The sequence below is a fragment of the Lithobates pipiens genome, unplaced genomic scaffold, assembly GCF_037356315.1.
Source record: "Lithobates pipiens isolate NorthernLeopardFrog02 unplaced genomic scaffold, aLitPip1_a1.2 Scaffold_19, whole genome shotgun sequence".
NCBI classification, from domain to species: Eukaryota; Metazoa; Chordata; class Amphibia; order Anura; family Ranidae; genus Lithobates; species Lithobates pipiens.
This window is the reverse complement of record NW_027507764.1, coordinates 573,525,383-573,549,891: the sequence shown is the minus strand read 5'-3', so window position 1 is coordinate 573,549,891 and position 24,509 is coordinate 573,525,383. Positions and strand designations below refer to the sequence as shown.

Genomic DNA, 24,509 nt, shown 5'->3' with positions numbered 1-24,509 from the left:
CTAGAGTTTCATGGAAACCCGGTTGAGAATGGCTGGTCTAGGGGATGTCCACCTTATTCCTTGGTCCTATAGGCTTCCTCTCAACAGTTTCTGGTAGTGACAACTGCTTTCCCCATTGTGATCTGACCAGAAGTGGCAACAGGTATCTGTCAAAACCAGGTACCCGATCCCCCCTCCCTCAAACAGTGCCAACTGTGGCACCTGGGGGTGGGGGGGGGGGGGTGCAAAGAAGTGGAACTTCCTCCTTTGGGTGAAGTTTTGCTTTAAGCTGAAGGGATAATTTGTAATCTCTGGAAATAATTATGTCATAAAGGCTTATTTTTGTGAAAGGAAATAATCAGCAGCAGTTTAGTTACTGGGCTGGGTCATGAGCTGCAGAGCTGGGCTGTTGCACTGTATGCCAGAGCACCAGTCTCTCTACAGATGTCCTACATGCACCCCTTCTTCCCTACTGATTTAGAGTTCAATCTGTAAACCTCAGCCTCCTAATTGGAGAACTTTAGTGTTGAGTCAGTGGGGAAGGGAGGCGCATGTAGGACTGCTGTAGAGAGACCGCTGCTCTCATATAGAGTGTAGCAGTCTAGCTTTGCAGCCCAGGACTGCTTCAAATTATTTTCTACACATAGATAGGAATGCCTTTATGATATGATTATTTGCAGCACCTTGGGTTCCAGTATTTATTGTTTTCTTTAGGTACACAGGGAATTAAAAAACACCCTTAAATTCAGTTACAGTGGTGTGAAAAAGTGTTTGCCCCCTTCCTCATTTCCTGTTCCTTTGCATGTTTGTCACACTTAAGTGTTTCGGAACATCAAACCAATTTAAACAATAGTCAAGGACAACACAAGTAAACACAAAATGCAATTTGTAAATGAAGGTGTTTATTATTAAAGGTGAAAAAAAATCCAAACCATCATGGCCCTGTGTGAAAAAGTGATTGCCCCCTAAACCTAATAACTGGTTGGGCCACCCTTAGTAGCAACAACTGCAACCAAGCGTTTGCGATAACGTGCAATGAGGCTTTTACAGCGTCCTGGAGGAATTTTGGCCCACTCATCTTTGCAGAATTGTCCTAATTCAGTTACATTAGAGGGTTTTCGAGCATGAACGGCCTTTTTAAGGTCATACCACAACATCTCAATAGGATTCAGGTCAGGACTTTGGCTAGGCCACTCCAAAGTGTTCATTTTGTTTTTCTTCAGCCATTCGGTGGTGGACTTGCTGGTGTGTTTAGGATCATTGTCCTGCTGCAGAACCCAAGTTCGTTTCAGCTTGAGTACACGAACAGATGGTCGGACATTCTCCTTCAGGATCTCTTGGTAGACAGCAGAATTCATACTTCCTTTTATCACGGCAAGTCTTCCAGGTCCTGAAGCAGCAAAACAGCCCCAGACCATCACACTACCACCACCATATTTTACTGTTGATATAATGTTCTTTTTATGAAATGCAGTGTTCCTTCTACGCCAGATATACTTGGACACACACCTTCCAAAGAGTTCCACTTTTGTCTCATCGGTCCACAGAATGTTGTCCCAAAAGTCTTGGGGATCATCAAGATGTGTTGTGGAGAAATTGAGACGAGCTTTGATGTTCTTTTTGCTCAGCAGTGGTTTTCTCCTTGGAACTCTGCCATGCAGGCCATTTTTGCCCAGTCTTTTCCTGATGGTGGAGGCATGAACGCTGACCTTAACTGAGGCAAGTGAGGCCTGCAGTTCCTTGGACGTTGTTGTGGGGTCTTTTGTGACCTCTTGGATGAGTCGTCGCTGTGCTCTTGGGGTAATTTTGGGCGGCCGGCCACTCCTGGGAAGGTTCACCACTGTTCCATGTCTTCGCTATTTGTGGATAATGGCTCTCACTGTGGTTCGCTGGATTCCCAAAGCTTTGGAAATGGCTTTATAACCCTTTCCAGACTGATAGATCTCAATTACTTTCTTTCTCAATTGTTCCTGAATTTCTTTGGGTCTCGGCATGATGTGTAGCTTTTAAAGATCTTCTGGTGGACCTTACTGTGTCAAGCAGCTCCTATTTAAGTGATGCCTTGATTGTGAACAGGTGTGGCAATAATCAGGCCTGGGTGTGGCTAGAGAAATTGAACTCAGGTGTGGACAACCACAGTTATAGTATGTTTTAACAAGGGGGGCAATCACTTTTTCACACAGGGCCATGATGGTTTGGATTTTTTTTCACCTTTAATAATAAACACCTTCATTTACAAATTGCATTTTGTGTTTACTTGTGTTGTCCTTGACTATTGTTTAAATTGGTTTGATGTTCCGAAACACTTAAGTGTGACAAACATGCAAAGGAACAGGAAATGAGGAAGGGGGCAAACACTTTTTCACACCACTGTATGCATTCAATAAAATCTTATAGATGTAGCATCCTCCTAGGATAGGATGCTAGGCAAATTTAGTTATTGGCTTTCTATGTAATCATAGGAGCTGAGATAGGTTGCCCAGGTCTGTTCAAAGCTCCACAGCCTGGGGATTTGATTGTATGAAGAACCTTCCAAAGTTCAGGGCAGGACATTCAAATGCCTGAAAAAACGATCAAAAACAGCGCATCAAAGGGACTAGTAGATTGATGTGAAAAAGACTTTAAAATGTCATTTATTAAATGTAAACAATGAACACAGACATCTGATCCCTGCAGGATCTAAAACACATAAAAAACACCAATCATAAAACGGACAGATGTTTTGATAATGAAAAGCTCCTCAGATCTCTCAATTAAAACTTTGGAAAGGTGAAAACCAAAGACCAATGTGTACAGCTATCGAATGCCTAATGAATGCAATCAATCATCTGAAAGAACCCAGAGCGTTGTATGAAAAGTCAGTGTAAACGAATGGAACAACGTTCCTAGGGACACTCACTTCATAGGTGTTCAATGGGCTGCAGAGCTGATGAGTCCAGTCTGATGACCGAGGGGGAGGTGTTTATTTCAGCTCCATCTGAAGCGTTCGGCTTGGAGGCAGAGGTGTAGTGCTGCACGCTGGGTGGTAAGGATCAAGCTTAGTCACCAGATGATATCAGCTGTACACATAGGCAGCTTAGAGAATGCTGCACTGCTTGCAGCGCTGCTTGTCCGAGCGGCTGTGGATCACATGAGAGGCTTGTCACGTGGAAGGCTGTGAAGGGGAAGGTTGCTATGCCGACTCTCCTGCTGCAAGCAGTGCAGCATTCTCTAAGCTGCCTATGTGTACAGCTGATATCATCTGGTGACTAAGCTTGATCCTTACCACCCAGCGTGCAGCACTACACCTCTGCCTCCAAGCCGAACGCTTCAGATGGAGCTGAAATAAACACCTCCCCCTCGGTCATCAGACTGGACTCATCAGCTCTGCAGCCCATTGAACACCTATGAAGTGAGTGTCCCTAGGAACGTTGTTCCATTCGTTTACACTGACTTTTCATACAACGCTCTGGGTTCTTTCAGATGATTGATTGCATTCATTAGGCATTCGATAGCTGTACACATTGGTCTTTGGTTTTCACCTTTCCAAAGTTTTAATTGAGAGATCTGAGGAGCTTTTCATTATCAAACATCTGTCCGTTTTATGATTGGTGTTTTTTATGTGTTTTAGATCCTGCAGGGATCAGATGTCTGTGTTCATTGTTTACATTTAATAAATGACATTTTAAAGTCTTTTTCACATCAATCTACTAGTCCCTTTGATGCGCTGTTTTTGATCGTTTTTTCTGCTGCATCCATTTTTTGCCAAGTCCATAATGGGTTAACAGCCGCACATTGAGACCACCTACAGGACATTTATTTAAATAAACGAACATCCCACGAGATAGCCAAGCGCTCTTAAAGAGTCCAGTCATTTGTGCGCCAACTTTATATTGTTTTGTTTTACATTCCAATGCCTGGGCTGGATATTTGCCATGCTCTGACCAATCTCTGGAGTGGTGTACCTAGTAGGTGGTCAGAGAGTTGGTAAATTGGCTAAGGCCCTGGTTTGATGGTCTTACCTGATTTGCTGTCTTTCCTCTGAACTGATCTACATGCTTCAGGGGGTTGTTTGCCCCTGAAGCATTTCTGGACTGGCAGCTTGACTGCTCCCTTATGGAAGGAGACTATGGACTTTTCATGGTCCTCAGCCATGTATGTGTGGACTGTTCCAGTTTGTCTACAAATGAACCCCAGTCCATCATTGTCTGTGATAGATAAATGAACAAAATACAAATTTCAGTGCTCAAGGTAGAATGACCCTCAAAGATGTAGATCTGAATGGTAGTCCAGAAGCTGCTCATATTCTCAGTTGTGGAACCAGCTATGAGACAGTTGCCACAGGGAGCCTGAACCCCACTTAAAAGAAAAGTATGGGATTTTTTTTTTCAGTTTCACACTTACCTAGTTGGATGCAGCATAGGTCCGATGCTGCATCTGTTCCCCGGCGCCTCTGCACTGAGAACCAAGCCAATGAACACTGCCGATGGCTCGCTTCTCACAGTTCCCCGAGCAGAGAGCTGTAGACTGTCAGTCACAGCTCTCCACTCTTCTTCCTCCTCGCTCATTGGAGCACTGAGCTGTGGAGGGGCAGGGAGCGGCTATCTCAGCCTCCCAGCGGCTTGCTGAGAGGCTGAGGTGGGTGTCAGTCCAGGCACCTGGCAGATCCAGACTCCCATTGTCAGGATAACGCAGTGCTTGCTGGACTGAAATCCGTGACATCAGAGGAGAACAGACTTCAGCCCACTCTCTGCTGAAAACGGGTCACAGGAGTGCAAAACTAACTACACCCCTGTGATTCATAGAAGTCCAGCCAAATGAGCTTTGGCTGGACTTCTCCTTTAAGCCTTGCTGCAGACTTTAGATTGGGGAAAGCCACACTGAAATAAAAGCAAAAAAAGGGAACACTGGCCTAGTGCATTGCCATTAGACATTTAATTACTATAACAAATTCCAATGTACTCATAAAAGTATAGGATAAAGTGCTTGTATCACTATCCAGTCCAGTTCCAACACTGGATTTGCGTCCATTCATGGGAGCATAGATTATGTGTTTCAAGGGCTGTGCAATCTTAATCAGGAGGCACAGCCCTTGAAACGCGTAAGCTATGCTACATTTAAGATGACTCTTCCTGGGCCAACCCAGTAAAGTCTGGGTCCAAGTGGCTCCACACAGATCTCCTCCACACATTCTTCCAGTAGCAAAGCATCTCTCTCTTTTCCCCTGTGTTCCTGGACTTTTTCCTGTATATGCTTCCGTCCCCTGGCAATTGCTCCTGGGCTGTGTAGTTTTGCTTCCAGCATACAACTCCCTGTGTCCTCTGCACGCCTGTATTTGAACTTATGATGAACAGAGTGGCTGAACACTGCCGTCTTGTGGTCAAAATAAAGATCTGCATTACAGTAACAATGCACAGTGTTACATGGGTTCACAACTACTTTAATTAAAATGGTCCTTCAGAACTCATGCCATAATGTGCAAATATGCTCAGCATTGCATATTATGGCACACTTAACTTGCAAAGTGCCCCACTAAAGTGATGTGATAACCATGCTCCCCCTCATAGCTCCATACCAAGCTGACATCTTTTCCCAGTCCTCTTCTGGGTCCAGAGTCTTCAGCCCTCTTGATTAGCCAGGGATGATGTAATTTCCACACATGAACGGGAGTTCCATCATCTCGGCATGCTAAAATTGTACTCTGAACTGTGCATGTAAGACTCAATGTACAAAAAAAAACAAAAAAAAAAATCTAGCAGGCTAAGAAGCAGCTTTTAATGTCATGTATTAACAATTATTATTGCCAAAGCAATAAGTCCATAGATAAAATTTTAAAGATTAGCTTTGTTCCATTTATTGAAGAAGTTTGGGTAATGTTACAAAGAAAAAATAAATGAATTTCTCTTCCTGTTACAGATGACCCTGGAGCATATTCTCCATGTGTGTATGATAATATCGTGTACAGTCGGATCTTCCAAATCCTTTACAGGAATGAAGATATTGATATTAATGATGTCATGTTGTTCAAAGCCGACCTTTTCCTGGATGGAGAACGGGTTTGTACTTGGTGTTACTATTGTGTATAGTATATGAAAACCAATTTACACTATGCAGTAATTCAATTTAAAGTCATTTCTTTACCGCCACTCAGAAACAGTGGCGGCTGGTGGTATATTTTTGGTGGGGGCGGCAAACACAGTCAAGTCAAGTCACCTGCAAACCAAGCTCCCCCCCCCCCCCAAGTCGGTCACCAGCCCCACACTTACCCCATCTAGGTCACGGGCAGCGCTTCCTCTGCATCTCCTCCTCCTCCGCGTCATGGTGGCTTCCGCCATGCATCTCCTCCCTCCTCCTCCTAGGAGGCCAATGGGATCAATTCTGCTCCCAGCCAATCAGGTGACGGGTCTCAGGACCCGCTTTGCTGATTGGCCGTGAGGAGAATCAGGAAGACAATAGCGAATATTAGTCCGGATGGGCTCAGGGCACAGTCTTCTGAACCCCGAGCCCACCCTTTTTTGAGGCCAATTAGAGCCTTGGGCTCTATTCATGTGTTTCTAAAAAAAAACAAAAAAACATTGGAATCCATGCATCTGGGGCCCTGCATGTAGTTTGTGGGGGGGGGGGGGTACACCTTTGATTGTACTGAGTGTTCGAAGCTGCATTTAAGCAATTCCAACTGTGAAGCATGACTGTTGTAGCACTGATCACGGACCACCAGCAGGTGGCAATGGCTGCAGGTTGTCACTCTTTGCTACAGGGGGGAGGGGGAATTTAAGGGGGTTAAGTATTGTTTTTTTTTAATTATAACGTTATATATTAAAGTTGAGCTTCGGTCAATGGTCATTTGTCATTGGGGCTAATTTACTAAAGGCAAATAGGCTGTTTTGCTTTGCAAGGGATGTTGCACTTTGCAGGGAATTTTCCCCCAGAGTTCAATAAATGAGGTGAAACTCTGCTGACTTCATAAGCGTGCGCACTGCGCTGCACCCTAATCACCTTGTACAGTGCCGTTTCTCCTATCCTGAAGGTCCCCCCCCCACCCTGTCCCACCTCCACCGCCGACTTCCCTCCTCTCCTGCCAGCTGCTGAGGGGGGTGCACCCGGTTGGAGAGGCTGGTAAATACGTTGAGCTTCAGTCAATGGTCATTTGTCATTGGGGCTAATTTACTAAAGGCAAATAGGCTGCTTTGCTTTGCAAGGGATGTTGCATTTTGCAGAGAATTTTCCCTAGAGTTCGATAAATGAGGTGAAACTCTGCTGACTTCATAAGCGTGCGCACTGCGCTGCCCCCTAATCACCTTGTACAGTGCCGTTTCTCCTATCTGGAAGGTCCCACCCCAACCTCCACCACCGAATTCCCTCCTCTCCTGCCAGCTGCTGAGGGGGGTGCGCCCGGTTGGAGAGGCTGGTAAATACGTCATTTACCAGCCCCTGCATTTTCCGAATGAATACAGTGAGTAATTGGTAGATATCGCTCCGGTGTCCATTCATAACTGAAGCATAGTAAACTGTGTTTGTGAAGGAACAGGAAGCTGCTTAGCAGAGAACACTTCCTATTCATTCACTGTCCAGTGCAGCTGAGGCTGCAGAGAAAGGGACTGGGGAGTCTCTGTCCTCAGTCCCTTTCTCTGTCTCAAAAAGCGAGACATCAGGGGTCTGTTTAGGGCTCCTAAAAAATGTGTAAAAAAAAAAAACAACCTAAAAATAATATTATAAGAAAGAATTTAAAAAAAATGGAAAAAATAATAATAAAAATAAAAAGCTACTGACACCATCCACTGGCCTACTGATACTTTCTACTGCTCTACTGACATTGTCCATGTTTTAATACATTCATTTATAAAAGTGTGTGTATATATGTAAACTTTGGGGCGCACACCTTAATGCAACAATCTGCGCACACCTATGGCTGACTTCCATCCACCCATTCAGGTTCACGCAAATCACCATGTTTTATTTATTTTTTCCTTGCGCATGATTGGGTATTATTCTTTACTAAGTGAAATGTCACCACATTCACTATGCTCTGGGTAAAATTCCACTGCATATTGTACTAACAATAATAATTATCATTTGACAAAGTGCAGAAAAGTTTACACATACTCATATACCTTATCTTTAAGACATACATTTATTATTTTTACTCCTATATGTTTATTTGAGAAGTTTCTCTATTCATATTATATATCGTATTTTATTGTAAAATATGTACTAATAATATTATCTTCAATAAAAAGTTTAAAGGGGAAAAAAAAAATAAAAAATTTCAATTGACTCCAATGCATTTTCCCAAAATTTAGGTAAAAGAAAATTCTCAGCTCTGGTCATTCCTGGTCAGCAGTGGTGGAACGTATATATCCACTTTGCCAGTAAAGGCAGAAAACTTCTTTGTTACTGTATGGTTTTTAACCACTTGCCGACCACTGCATGTCGATATGCATCGGCACAATGGCAGCGGTGGGCAAATAGGCGTACCTGTACGTCCCCTTTAATTGGCGGGGGTTGGCGGGCGCACGTGCCCGCGGGTCGCGCGGACTCGATGTCCGCTAGTGTCCCGCGATCGTGTCACTGAGCCGCAGGATGGGGTGATGCCTATGTAAACAAGGCATTTCCCCGTTCCGCCTAGTGACATGACAGGGATCTACTGTTCCCTGTTATTGGGAGCAGTGATCGCGGTCATGTCAGTGGTAGCCCCCCCCCACAGTTGGAATCACTCCCTAGGACACACTTAACCCCTTGATCGCCCCCTAGTGTTTAACTCTTTCCCTGCCATTGTCATTTACACAGTAATCAGTGCATTTTTATAGCACTGATCGCTGCATAAATAACAATAGCCCTAAAATAGTGTCAAAAGTGTCCGATGTGTCCGCCATAATGTGGCAGTCATGATAAAAATTGCAGATCGCTGCCATTACTAACAAAAAATAATAATAATAAAAATGCCATAAATCTATCCCCTATTTGGAGACGCTATCATTTTTGAGCAAACCAATCAATATACGATTATTGTGATTTTTGTTTACCAAAAATATGTAGAATCATACGTATTGGCCTAAACTGAGGAAAAAATTAGTTTTTTTATATATTTTGGGGGATATTTATTATAGCAAAAAGTAAAAAATATTGCTTTTTTTTTCAAAATTGTCGCTCTTTTTTTGTTTATAGCACAAAAAATAAAAACCGCAGAGGTGATCAAATACCACCAAAAGAAATCTCTATTTGTGGAAAAAAAAAGGACGTCAATTTTGTTTTGGTATAACGTCGCACGACCGCGCAATTGTCAGTTAAAGCGACGCAGTGCCGAATCACAAAAAGGGGGTAAAAATCTCCCAGGGCTGAAGCAGTTAAAGCCATTTCATAATTTATCATTTTTATTTTATTTTAATCGTTTAGACATTTTTAAACTCAGAATTGAAATCTTTTTTTTTGTTTTTACTAATGAAATTAAATCCTTATTTTTGCACTACCTACCTTATGTAATTCGTGTTGGTTCTGTTTTTCAGGTAGAAGATGCTCTCAGTGAAGTGGATTTCCAACTGAAGTTAGACCTTCATTTTACAGACAGCGAGCAGCAGTGAGTACCGCAATGCCTTAGCCCTTGTACACACGGTCGGATATTCCGATGGACAATGTCCGATCGGACCGTTTTGTCGGATAATCCGACAATGTGTGGGCTCCATCGGACTGTTTCCGTCGGAGTATCCGACGGACCAAGTTTTCCAACTTGTCTACAAAATTTTCTGACAACATGCTCCAATCGGACTTTGTCCGATCATGGGTAGAGAATTACGATTGGACAAAGTGCCACTCATGCTCAGATCCAATTCCTAGACCAAAGCTATTGGCTACTAGCCTGAACGTAGTCCTGTCCTAACGAAATAACGCCATCACGTTAAGTACGATCGGATTTTCTGACAACTTTGTCCGACCGTGTGTATGCAACAGTTTCGGACAAAATCAGTCGGACAAAAACCGACGGATTTGGTTGTCGAAATGTCCGACCGTGTGTACAAGGGCTTAAGGGTAAACAATGTAAATAAATGTAATATTATTATTAGACATGGTGGCTGCATCAGTTTTATTTTTGTTCATGATTTAAAGCTGGACTACTCTGTAAATCAAAAATGCTATTAAATCCATTTTTTATATTCAAAGCAAACTCCCCCATCCATCCACGTCGCCATACTTTATTTTGCTAAAAAAAATACTTCGAAAAAAAAGGGCAGATGATTTGTGTGGCATTTACTTCCTGGAATCTATCGGCCCTTATCTCAGGCATGCAGATAGGAGGGTGTGCTTAGCTGAGAAACTTCCCTCCTGAAGACTCCTGGGATGTATGACATCATTTGCCTAGGCCTGAAAACCAGGAAGTAACTGAAGAAATGTAAAATAAAAAAGTTAAAAAATAAATAATATGTTATATTTTCCTATATGTTTACTAGCGGAATTAGGATTAAAAATAATCAATGTTGATTGAGAGAGTGAAATTCCACCATAACCTAGTCAATTCTGCAAATAAAAATACTTCCTGCCCCAGGGTGGCTACGTTCACTAACTACACTGTATCTATGGAGGCAGTAAGGGATGTGACCTTGACTGGACTTCACTGGACTGGGGGGTTGGTGGTAGAGAAGTTGGTATCCAGCAGAGCTAAATTAATATTGCTTGTGTTTTTGGAGTTATCACTCACATGAAGAAGTGACACCACATGGCATTTCTGGCAAGATCAATAGGTCATTTTTGTACTTGCTGAAAATATATCTAGCCTGAAATAAAACTAATACAACTACCACATCTAACTACCACATCTAAGGACTGGTAAGCTGCATATATACATTTTTGTTTTGTTTTTGGGTTTAGAATGTTAGTTATAACTAATTGTTTTACATGAAAATGTATCTGTAGCCAAATCTTTCTCTTTAGGTTTGGATAGAGTAAGGAAGGGTTCCAATCCCTGCCAGGTTATGTTTTGTACACCGTTAGGGAAAGGTTCCTTCACTTCCTGTAGCAGAGACGCAACAGGAACTGCCAGGTGTCCCCCACTGGACTATTTTCATTCACTTCTTCTTCTTCTGAGGACAATTCCAAAATGTTGGATTTCTCCTCTTTATCAGGTACAGTGGTCATCAGTACAAATCGAGGGTGATTTTCCCCAATGAGGAAACTGGCTGCAATAATTTGACAGAGGATCTAACCCTTCCCTACTCTATCCAAAACTAAAAGAAAAAGGTTGTGCTTAGAGATACAGTTTAAGGTCAGCCATACATGGGTCGAATTTCGAAAGAATTTTCAGAAAATCAGAAAATTTGTGCGTTTTGTGATCCAATGGTTGCCACCATTGATTTCGAAGTTTGGCCAACCAAGCTACAGAAAAGAATTTTCGTGGCTGGGAATCTTCTTTTCTTTCCGGGAATTTTCTTTTCTTGCACATGCGCATTTCTTTTTCGATTACATTTCTCGCACGAGTCTCCCATCATTGATTAGAAAATCGTTTGTTTTTCAAAACATTTCCAACATGTCCGATTACTCAAATTTGATTGCCGTACGAAAATTGGCTGTTGCTGCAGCCCGCTAATAGTGCAAAATACGAACGAAAATTTGTTTCGAAATTGGACCCATGTATGGCTTGCCTAAATAAGGGAATGGTAAAACCTCTCTCAGCTTTTTATTTTTCTGTTCCATTTTAGCAGATTTTCTGAGACTTCCTACCTCGTAAAAGGTTATCCCAGGAACAGAAAATGAGGGGAAATCTCTCAGAGCCTTAGATTACAATGAAATCCGGGGGGGGGGGGGGGGGGGCTCTAACCTTTCCCAAAGCTATTCAAAACTTAATAAAAAACAAAACAAATGAAAAAAAATCACGTTATAGATGCCTTTTCCTTTCCCATTTTCCCTTGCCCTTTCATTTTCCTCTTTCCCATTCTTTTTCCTTTCCCCCTTTGCCTTTCCTTTTTCTTTTTCCCTTGCCCTTTCCTTTTTCCTTTTCCCTTTTCTTTTTCCATCTCCCCTTACTTTAATTTTTCCCTTTCCCCTTGCCCTTTCCTTCTTCCCTTTTCCTTTTCCCTTTCCTTTTCCCCTTTCCCTTTCCCTTTTTGCTTTCCCGTTTGCCTTTCCTTTCCTTGCCTTTCCCTTTTTCTTGTTCACGTATCCCTATTCTATTAAAAAAAAAAGTATAGATAAAAATGTACTTCATCCATTTTCTTTGATTCCTTCCTTCCTATCTTCCTTTTCTTTCCTCATCCTTATTCTTTTAATAAAACATATTAAATATAGATAAACTCCCTTTCCCTTTCCTTTCCCTGTTCATGTATCCCTATTCTATAAAAAAAAAAAAGTATAGATACAAATTGACATCATTAGTTTTCTTTAATTCCCTCCTTCCTTCCTTCCTCCTTTCTCTTCCTTCCTTCTTTTCCCTCCCTCCCTCCCTTCCTTCCTTTCCTTCCTTCGTTTTTTCTTTCTTGTTCACATATCCCTATTCAATTACCATAAAAATGATATGTATAGATAAACATTACCTTCATCCATTTTCTTTGATTTTCTTTCCTTGTTCCTTCCTTCCTTTCTTTCTTTATTTTATTAATAAAAAGTTTTAGATATAGATCTCATCTCCACTCCTCTCCTTTCCTTTCCTTTCTTTTCCCCATATCCATATTATATTGACAAAAGTCTAGATAAACTTTAACTTCATCTGTTTTCTTTCATTTTTTTTCTTTCCGTCCTTTTCTTCCTTTCTCTTCTTCCCTTCTTTCTTTCCTTTTTTCCTTCATTCCCTTCCTACCTTTCATTGCTTTCCTTCCTTCCTTTCCTTTCCCAACCTATCTTCCTCCTTCCCTTCCTTCCTTTTTTCTTTCTGGTTAATAGGGATGAGTTTGTCTCGATCATCGACCGTTCGCCGAATTTAGAACATTATGGGGCTTTCGCGGGAAACTCGAGCGCCTGCAGAACGCCTCATAATGAACTGCGAGACCATCAATGCACTGCGAGATCATAGTGTATTGACGGCTGCTGATTGGCCAAAGCATGCACCTGACCTGCATGCTTTTGCCAATCACAGCGTGCTCTGCTGTGAGAGCCACACTATGTAAGGCTGTTTACATAGCGGCCGTACATAGTGTTCTAAATGAGAGCAGCAAAATTACATTTGTAAAGGAAAAAATTTAATTTAAAACTGCTCGCAGCTGTAATGTATTGTCGGATCCCGACAATATACATTAAAATCATTGAAAAAAGTTCCCCCCCGCCCCATCCACCAAAATAAAAATAAAAAAATGGCATGAGGGTTCCCCCACAAAATCCATACCAGACCCTTAGCACGCAACTTGGCAGGCCGCAGGAAAATGGGGGGGTGAGAGAGCACCCCCCCCCCCCAAACCGTATCTTGAACCGTACCAGGCCACATGCCCTCAACATGGGGTTATGTGCTTTGGGGTCCCCCAAAGCACCATGTCTCCGTGTCGATGTGGACAAGGGCAGGAAGCTTATCAGAATCTGGAAGCCCCCTTTAACAAGGGGGCCCCCAGATCCAACCCCCCCATGTGAATGGGTATTGGGTACATTTTAACCCTACACCAGTGTTTCTTGTTTCTCAACTCCAGTCCTCAAGGCGCCCCAACAGGTCATGTTTTCAGTCTAACCATTATTTTGCACAGGTGATTTGATCAGTTTCACTGCCTTGGTAATTACCAAAGCCATGTCATGTGAGGGTATTCCTGAAAACATGACCTGTTGGGGCGCCTTGAGGACTGGAGTCGAAAAACACTGCCCTACACATTCACCCAAAAAAGTGTCAAAAAAAGTGAAAATGACAGGAGACAGTTTGGGACAATTCCTTTATTTATGTACCCAGTACCTATTCACATAGGGGGAGGCCGGGATCTGGGAGTCCCCTTGTTAAAGGGGTCTTTCAGATTCCGATAAGCTCCCTGCCCATAGACCCCCACAAACACCGGGCAACGGTTGTGGGAAAGAGGCCCTTGTCCCCATCAATATGGGGGCAAGGTGTTTTTGTGGGGACCCCAAAGCACCCTGCCCATTTGCAGGGTATGTGGCCCTCTTTTCCTGCGGCATGCAAGGTTGCATGCTCAGATAAGGGTCTGGTATGGATTTTGGGGGGGGGTACCCGATGCCATTTTTTTTTTTTACCGTGGGGTTCCCCTTAAAATCCATACCAGACCTGAAGGGCCAGTTTTAAATGACATGTTTTCCTTTAGAAATGTCATTTTGCTGTGGTACTGGGATACATGGGATATTTAAAGGAATATTTCATTCTTAGTGTTTCACCTTAAGCATTCTTAAAATCACTGCTACTAAAAAAAAAACAGCCGTTTAAAAACCTTTTTTTTTTGCATTGATACATGTCCCCTGGGGCAGGACCCAGGTCCCCAAACACTTTTTTATGGCAAGAACTTGCATATTAGCCTTTAAAATTAACACTTTTGATTTTTCATGTTCGTGTCCCATAGACTTTAACGGTGTTCGCGTGTTTCGCACAAATCTTTTGCCTGTTCGCAAGTTCTGGTGCGAACTGAACTGGGGGGGGGGGGGGGGGGGTGGGGGTGTTCGGCTTGTCCCTACTTGTTAGTGAATCTCTACTCTATTTAAAAAAAAATATATATATATATAGATAAGCATTTCCTTCATCCATTTTCTTTGATTCCTCCTTCATTTCTTTCCCCTATTCTATTAAATAATATGTTAAGTATACATCAATTTTAACCTTATTCATTTTCCTTCCTTGCTTTCTTCCTGTTCTTTCCTTATCTTATTCTTTTTGTTTTAAATATACATAAACTTCCTTTTCTTTATGTTTCCCTTTCCATTTCCCATTCCTATTTCCTTTTCCTTTCCTCATATCCATATTGCATTGAAAACAAATGTTTTAAGTCTAGATAAAGTTTCACTTCATCTATTTTCTTTCATGTTTTTCTTTTCTGCCTTTCCTTCCTTCCTTCCTTTCCTTCCTTCCTCCCTTCCTTTTTTCTTTCTGGTTAATGTATCCTTATTCTATTTTAAAAAATATATAACTATAGATAAACATTACCTTCATCCATTTTCTTTGATTCTTCCTTCCTTCCTTTCTTTCCCCCATTATAAAGTATAACTCAACTTTAATCTTATCAATTTTCTTTCATTATTTCTTTCCTTCTTCCCTTCCTTGTCTTTCTTCCCTCCTTCCTTCATTTCTGTCTTTCTTGGTTGCCAGAGGATCTTGTCCAGGCACAGTAGTCATCTCCCTTGCCTCCCGCAGATAGATCCATAACACGCCTATAGTTCTGCTCCTGTTTTTGCTGAGCATTTTGTCAAGTTTCTTCTGATAAAATTCTGGAATCTCTAACAAGAAAAAACAACACGAGCGTCGCTAACAAGTGTAAACATTTCTTCCAGGCTGAAAGACATCTCTGCCGTCCCCCTGATCAGCAACCGCACTTTAGGTCTTCATTTTCATCCGCGAAGAGGTTTGCACCACCATGTTCCTGTCATGTTCGACTATTTCCACTTGTCGGTGATCTCTTTAACGGTGCACGCTTCACTGCTAGCCTTACATCAGCCGTTTACCAGGTACAGTACCAGACACAGCAGATGCCTGCCTCTCATGCCTGCACGGCCTTGTAAGCAATCGCTTGTCCTACCGTACAAAACTGAAGTGCACTGAAAATAATCCGAGAGTGGGAAACTATTTTTTCTGGACTGACCTCCTTCCGCATCAACAACAATGCCGTTTCATATAGTCGTCCTCTGGAAAATAAAAACCATGCCAATCAAAACCAGAAAAAGTAATTCAAGGCTTAGTCCACCATTTGACCATGCTTCACTAATATTTATGGTGCAACATTAAACATGGCCATGTTTCCCAACCTGTTACCCTCATTTACCTTAATTGTGGGGTGCTTCTCCCTGGATCTTCTTTTTTCAATTTAGTGCAACAGTCATGTCATCCATCCACTGATCCATTTATAGGGATCTGTGAATGGAGAGACTTCTAGTCCCATTGCAACAAAGGGATTCGTAGAACTCAATGAAGCACAAGTGCAGTGATGTCACTTTACTTGTAGTCTATTCATTGTGTCGTTCAGCCCCATAACTGAAGATCAGTGCCTCTGTACTGACCTGGGCCTGGGAGGAAAACCATGCAGAAGCCTGTTCAACCCTTACATCAGGGTTCCTATAAGTGTCCCTGCTTGCATAAGGGTTCCTATTAGACACGTGCATTCCTTTTCGTCCAAATGCATTTTTTCGTCCAAATTTGGGGTATTTTCGTTATCGTTTTAACAAACGATAATGAACGTGCAGAATCCAAAAACCGAAAGATCCAACATAAACAAATGCTTTATTTTCATTTTCGTTGTGACAACAGTTCGATATAGATAGGAGATTTGACATGACGCTGACAATAGCGATCTGTGTCCATCGAACCTGTGGTTGAATGTGCCTAACCTTAGCTCTATTAGTCCAAGATTATTCTACACGGAGAGAAAAGATACGACATGGAGAGAAAAGATTTGACATTATAGAGACAATAGCAAAAAAGGTTGAATGTGCCTAACCTAACTCTATTAGTCCAAGATTATTCGACATAGAGAGAAAAGATTCAACGTAGCAGTCGCAGCGAGCGGACATTTATTATCAAATGCTCCGCCCATAGGCTATAGAAGAATGCTAATGTTGGTTGACTAGTAATAATAATTAATAAATATAATTACTACTAGTGTCATACAACATTAGAATTCTACTATAGCTTGTAGGCGGAACATTCGGCCGGAAATGTACGATTGCGGCGTCGTACAGTTTAGCTGCTCCGTCTTAGAACATTCGACAGACACCATAAGCCTTCAATGACAAATTCGACCTTAACTATTTCAGATTTTCAGACGAATTCATTTTTTAACAAAACTAAATAAATAACAACAAATTTCGAGAGTAACTAAATAAATGTATTTTTTGGACGAAAACGAAATTCCGAAACAAAATATTTCAGTGTGCACATGTCTAGATCCTATAAGTGTCCCTCCCTTACATCAGGTGTCCTTATCAGAGTTCCCGCTTATATCAGGGTTCCTATAAGTGTCCTTCCTTCCATAAGGGTTTCTATAAGTGTCCCTCCTTACATCAGGAGCCCTCATCAAAGTTCCCCCGTACATCAGAGTTCCTATGAGTGTCCACCCCCCCCCCTTACATCAGGAGTCCTCATCAAAGTTCCCCCTTACATCAGGGTTCCTATAAATGTCGCCCCTTACATCAGTAGTCCTCATCCCAGTTCCCCCTTACATCAGAGTTCCTATAAGTGCCCCCAGCACCTCCTTAGATCCTGGCTTGCCCAAGATACATGTATTGTGGTTGCAATGCTTAACAGGCTTCAATGCAAAAATGTTTTTTTTTTTCTTTTTTAATGTGGGTATATTTATTAAATTTTTGCAGTGGACTATGCCTTAAAGCGGGAGTCCGCTGTTTTTTTTTTTTTTTAAAAGCCAGCAGCTACAAATACTGCAGCTGCTGACTTTTAAAATAGTGACACTTACCCGCCCAGCGCGCCCGCGATGTCGGCACCCGAAGCCGATGTCTCGATCGTCTCTCGGGTGCTGCCGCCGCCATCTTGGGTATGGGAATCAGGAAATGGAGCCTTTCGGCTTCATTTTCCGGTTCCCTACTGCGCATGCGCGAGTCGCGCTGCACAATAAGGATGGTCCCCGCTGTCTCTGGGATCCATGTGTTTCCCAGCAGGCAGTGGGGGACTTTCGGAAAGGGGCATAGATTCTGCGGAAAGGGGCGTGCCTTCTGCAGAATCTACGCCGGAAGTGGGTGCAGATACCTGTACTGTACAGGTACCTGCACCCCTCCCCCCTGAAAGGTGCCAATTGTGGCCGCCGGAGGGGGGGAGGATTCCAACGAGCGGAAGGTCCACTTTAGGGTGGACCTCCACTTTAAAAACAGTGATATTGCAGAGGTAAGGGTCAAAGAACAAATTGTTACATTCTAATAACTCCATTGTAGGTTAAAAGCTAACCTACACCTCACCAAGTCAGCTAATCTTTAACCTAAAAGAAAAAAAATGCAATAAATTAAAATAATTAATAGTTTAACCCCCAAGGAGGTACTGTTTGGTGTAGCCATGATACTTCCCACTTTTTCAGCTTTAAACTCCTATCTTCCTTTCTCCAGAGCATATAATCCTGTCTGAATAGGTGGTATGGTCTTTCTTAGTGAAATGTCTAGGTACTTTTTATTTCTTTATTTGATTGTTTATTTATCTGTTGAAACTTGTACTCCATTCAATGTGTAATTTTTCTAAATGAACACCCACCAATTCACAAGTGCATTTTAATTCTATAACCATCAACAGTCTGGTTCCATTTAAGCATCAGAAGCATATCAAGCTCTGAAACCCAGGGCATGTACCTTTTGGCCTTTTCCTAAGCGATCCAAGTCCCCTTTGCAGTAGTTGTTGTCAAAGCAAGAATTAATCTCTTGACCAAAACCAATTTATTATCTATAAAATGAGGTTGCCATACGTATCAACACATAGAAATAAAAAAATTAAAAAAAGACAAAATATTGGCTCAAAAATTAAAATAAATCACATTTATTAAACATGCTAGTATATCAAAGAATTAAAAAGCTGAGAGTGTAATGCCCAGTACACATGATCACTTTACTTATATGAAGCCTAACCTGGGCACAAAATATAAGGTGGAAATACAGGCACTGCCAGAGAACGATTTGAAGTTGTAGGTAAGAAGAAAATTCACATATTATTTTTCATAGTATACTACAAGCCCATCAGTATTACCATCTAAGACCCCAGGGGTGCCCCAAGCGTTTTAGGAACCTAATCACGCAAAGAAAAAGTTAAAACCTCAAAGCCCCAATCAGAGCCATCTTTAATACTGATTGGACCCTGGTCAAAATTTTTCTTGGGCCCCCCCCCCCCATGCAGTTTTGCTCTCCGCCCGCTCTGAGACATATAATGAATAGCAGCTAGACTCAAAATCAGTTTACTGAATCAGATCAGGCAGCTATTGTGATTGGTTGCCAGAGGTTACAGTGTATCATTACTGCTCACTGACTAGTTGCTAGAGGTTACGGCACATGATTTCTGCTTGTTGATTGGTTGCTAGAGATTTCTGTGGACATGACCTCAGGGGGGCATGATATACATATCAATGCCACTGGCTGCCGCTATTTACATATGAATGCTGGCAATTTACATGTAAACACAGGGTCTGCAGGTGAGTCATCTGTACACAACAATAGGGTAGAGCTGGGCAGCATTAGTAGCAGCACTTCACGCTGAGATATCGGGACACAGCACAGGACTAAAACCTCAAGGGACAAGGGAATTTAAACTGGGAACATTGGCAAGTATGAGGCTGCTGTTTTTGGCCCCACAACAGCGACAGGGCCCAGGGCAGCTGCCCCTTTTGCCCTGTCTTAAAAACGGCCCTGGCCCCAATCACAAATGGTAATAATACAAACTCAAAAATGCGGAGTCGCCGCCGGTTTAATCTATGAACTATGAATGAAAACATGAACGTAAAACCCTGGCTTAGCCTCCAAACTCCACCCAAAAAAATTGTGTTCATCAGTAATACTGTATCTGTATATGATCATCGACAATCCACATTTGTCAATTTGATAAATTTATTGAAAAAGTAAAAACAAACAAAACAACATATAAAGGGCATAGACTCCCATCAAAAATTATAATATGGACTAGATCCCATTTAGGAACTTTTTTTAAATAATTGTTTCTCAATTTCTGTGCCAAAATAAATCCAGTCCCTTAAGGAAACATTAAGTTTGTCTTTCATGTGTATAACATTGCAAAGTGATTATGTGTGAAAGAACCTGTATGCAACTTTCACATCTTGCAATGAATGATGGATGTGGAGTATCCCAATAATAAAGACAATGTACATCAAGCTTCCATTGTCTTCAACATCAACAACATTTTGGTGCTTGTCTTCCAAAATGAGCAACAAAGACCTTTTGAGATTATGAATGCTCTATAAAGAGATTACAAATCCTGTAGGTAAGGCGGGTCATAATCATGAGATAATGATGTTATGGCAGCATCTCAAACAACTATGCTCGCTAGACATGTGCATTCGTTTTCGTCCGAATGCATTTTCGTCCGAATTTCAGCTATTTTCGTTTTCGTTTTGACAAACGATAACGAAAGCACAAAATCCGAAAAACAAAAGATCCGACATAAATAAATGCTTTATTTTCGTTTTCATTGTTACAACAGTTCGATATAGAATAGGAGATTCGACATGACTCTGACAACAATCTGTGTCTATAGAACCTGTGGTCGAATGTGCTTAACCTTACCTCTATTAGTCCAAGATTATATAGAGAAAATATTCGACAGAGAAAAAAGATTTGACAGAGAGAAAAGATTCTGCAAGATACTGTCCTAAAAAGTGTTTGGGGACCCGGGTCCTGCCCCAGGGGACATGTATCAATGCAAAAAAAAGTTTTAAAAACGGCCGTTTTTTCGGGAGCAGTGATTTTAATAATGATTAAAGTGAAACAATAAAAGTGTAATATTCCTTTAAATTTCGTAGGGGGGGGGGGGGTGTCTATAGTATGCCTGTGAAGGGGCGCATGTTTCCCGTGCTTAGAATTGTCCCTGCACAAAGTGTCATTTATGCAGGAAAAAAAGTCCTTTAAAATCACTCGCAGCTATTATGAATTGTCGGCTCCCGTAATACAGAGAACACTCATTGAAAGTCATTGATTAAAAAATAAATAAATAAATAAAAAAAAAAGCGTGGGGGTCCCCCAAATTCAATTACCAGGCCCTTCAGGTCTAGTATGGATATTAAGGGGAACCCTGCCTCAAATTTAAGAAAAAATTTGACGTGGGGTTCCCCCTAAATATCCATAACCAGACCCTTCAGGTCTGGTATGGATATTAAGGGAAACCCCGCGTCAAATTTTAAAAAAAATTAACGTGGGGTTCCCCCTAAAAATCCATACCAGACCCTTTATCCGAGCACGCAACCTGGCAGGCCGCAGGAAAAGAGGGGGGGATGAGAGAGCGGCCCTCCCTCCCTCCTGAACCGTACCAGGCCACATGCCCTCAACATTGGGAGGATGCTTTGGGGGTCTGTGACCCCTCAAAGCACCTTGTCCCCATGTTGATGAGGACAAGGGCCTCATCCCCACAACCCTGGCCGGTGGTTGTGGAGGTCTGCGGGCGGGGGGCTTATCAGAATCTGGAAGCCCCCTTTAACAAGGGGACCCCCAGATCCCATCCCCCCCCTGTTTGAAATGGTAAGGGGGTACAAAAGTACCCCTACCATTTCACAAAGAAAGTGTAAAAAATGGTTAAATAAAACAAACACACTTTTGAAAAATTCCTTTATTAAAAATAAAAAAATAAAAAAAAGATTCCAGCGGCGGTAATCCACTCTTGCTATCCAGTGACGGACGGTCATCTCTCCAGCGATGTCTCATCTCATCCAGCGCAGCGAATCCATCCTTCTTCTGTCTCCGTGTAGGAGACACTGCAGGCATTCCGGCGGCTGACGTTTCTTATATATGGAGGGCGGGGCCACCCGTCACCTGACCCCGCCCCCCTCTGACGCAAGGGGAAACCCGGGGTTCCCTGTGACGTATGGGTGACCCCGCACCCCTCTGATGTAACACAGGCAGGTTTCCGTTACATCAGAGGGGGGCGGGGTCACCTATACGTCACGGGGAACCCCGGGTTTCCCCTTTCGTCAGAGGGGGGCGGGGTCAGGTGACGGGTGGCCCCGCCCTCCGTATATAAGAAACGTCAGCCGCCGGAATCCTTGCAGTGTCTCCTCCACGGAGACAGAAGAAGGATGGATCGCTGCGCTGGATGAGATGAGACATCGCTGGAGAGATGATCGTCCGTCGCTGGATAGCAAGAGTGGATTACCGCCGCTGGAATCTTTTTTTTATTTTTAATAAAGAAATTTTTCAAGTGTGTTTGTTTTATTTAACCATTTTTTACACTTTCTTTGTGAAATGGTAGGGGTACTTTTGTACCCCCTTACCATTTCAAACAGGGGGGGGGGCCGGGATCTGGGGGTCCCCTTGTTAAAGGGGGCTTCCAGATTCTGATAAGCCCCCCGCCCGCAGACCTCCACAACCACCGGCCAGGGTTGTGGGGATGAGGCCCTTGTCCTCATCAACATGGGGACAAGGTGCTTTGAGGGGTCACAGACCCCCAAAGCATCCTCCCAATGTTGAGGGCATGTGGCCTGGTACGGTTCAGGAGGGAGGGGGGGCCGCTCTCTCGTCCCCCCTCTTTTCCTGCGGCCTGCCAGGTTGCGTGCTCGGATAAAGGGTCTGGTATGGATTTTTAGGGGGAACCCCACGTCAATTTTTTTTTAAATTTGACGCGGGGTTCCCCTTAATATCCATACCAGACCTGAAGGGTCTGGTTATGGATATTTAGGGGGAACCCCACGTCAAATTTTTTCTTAAATTTGAGGCAGGGTTCCCCTTAATATCCATACCAGACCTGAAGGGCCTGGTAATTGAATTTGGGGGACCCCCACACTTTTTTTATTTATTTATTTATTTATTTTTTTATCAATGACTTTCAATGAGTGTTCTCTGTATTACGGGAGCCGACAATTCATAATAGCTGCGAGTGATTTTAAAGGACTTTTTTTCCTGCATAAATGACACTTTGTGCAGGGACAGTTCTAAGCACGGGAAACATGCGCCCCTTCACAGGCATACTATAGACAACCCCCCCCTACGAAATTTAAAGGAATATTACACTTTTATTGTTTCACTAATCATTATTAAAATCACTGCTCCCGAAAAACGGCCGTTTTTAAAACTTTTTTTTGCATTGATCCATGTCCCCTGGGGCAGGACCCGGGTCCCCAAACACTTTTTAGGACAGTAACTTGCAAATTAGCCTTTAAAATGAGCACTTTAGATTTTGAACGTTGGAGTCCCATAGACTTTAATAGGGTTCTAAAGTATGCTATATACTAGCTCCGTCGAATCTTCTTTATACATTCGACAGACACCATAAGCCTTCAAAGACAGATTCGACCGTAATTCATGTGGATTTTCGGACGAATGCAATTTTTGAACGAAAAACGAAATAAATAAAAATGAATTTCGGGAGTAACTAAATAAATTAAGTTTTCAGACGAAAACGAAATTCCGAAAACAAAATATTTTACTCTGCACATGTCTAATGCTCGCATAGAGATTCTGTACAGTGCCACGAGAGAGGAAGGTAGTCTTATTGGACACCAAATTCTAAAAAGACTTTGGTGGCCATCTTGCGTGAGGGAACTTTTTAAATAAGGAACCCCACATAATTTGGCACACTTCTGGGTGAATTTGTGGTAGGGAGAGGAACTTTCTTGTGAGGAACAGTCTTTAGCATTGGGTCAGTTTCCAGACAAGGAGGTATAGTTCAGGGAAGGCTCTTCCTTCACTTCATATACTCTAGTAAGTGGTGTGGAGGTGTGTAGTACAGACTGCAGCAACATCCTCCCTCTAGCTATTCAAGGAAGGGACTAACAAGCCATAACAACTATGTTCAGAGCTGAAATAGTCAAAATGAATGAATGATTGGTGCTCTGTGGAAATAAACGTTCCAGGACACTTCTCCTGTGGCAGCGGCATAGTGCCACCCACAGGCTGGAAGACTACCTTAACCCGCCTACTCCTTGAACATGTCATACCTTTGCAAACCCCCATCATATGTGATATGGGCATAGGTAGCCGGTGCATTTTGCTATTTGGGATGAGCCCACAGGGTAAATAAAAACACATTGGTTTCCAAAAAGCCCAAACTTTATGGGAGTTATTCATGTGCTACAATATTTACAAGTACAGTGTGCAAAAAGGTCACAATGAAAAAAAAATGTAAACTAAAACACACTGCCACTCAGCCTCCTAAACGATATAAAGATATGTCCCTCACTGTTTACTAACCAGACCTAATGCTTGTTATTCCCTTTCTGGAATAGGCAGAGGATGTTTCTGCAGCCTGTACTGTCTCCACACCATAGAATGTATGAATCGGAGAAGGAGCCTTCCCTGAGTTATCCCTCCTTGTCTGGAACCTGGCCAGGGTCGGCCCGTCCATTAAGAGTGCACGGGTGCGCCCCCCCCATCCATGCATCTGGCCCCTATGCAGGATGCCATATGCATCAATTCCAATGAGGGGGGGGGGGGGGGGGTTTGAAGCACCTAATTAGAGCCAGATGCTCTAATAGGCTTCAAAATAGGGTGGGCTTGGGGGGCAGAGAATGCAAACAAACCCACCCAGGTGTGTTACAATAGCAAATGAATATTTGCTATTTGTAACACTGAAGCTCCTCCTTGCCAATCAGGAAGCAGGTCTTCAGACCCGTCACTCGCTTGGCTGGAAGGACAGGCGATCCTATTGGACTCCTAGAAGGAGGGGGGAGATGCATGGCGGAAGCTACCGTGAAGGAGAAGAGGACGCAAGAGTCGCTGCCAGCTGCCGATGCCCAACACCCGCTACCCGCAAACTAGATGGGGTAAGTGCCGGACCGACTGGCAGACAGAGGGGGGTG

At 42.7% G+C, this 24,509-nt stretch overlaps 1 protein-coding gene across 1 annotated transcript in view; it reads left to right on the top strand.

Annotated features, from left to right (window-relative positions):
* Positions 1-24,509, top strand: part of FAM135B (family with sequence similarity 135 member B) — a 181,747-nt gene that overhangs the window by 21,207 nt on the left and 136,031 nt on the right. Inside the window, exons 3-5 of the mRNA XM_077493377.1 lie at positions 5,875-6,014; positions 9,462-9,532; positions 15,346-15,519. Coding sequence (XP_077349503.1) covers positions 5,875-6,014; positions 9,462-9,532; positions 15,346-15,519 — 385 coding nt within the window. The remainder of the gene's footprint in view (positions 1-5,874; positions 6,015-9,461; positions 9,533-15,345; positions 15,520-24,509) is intronic.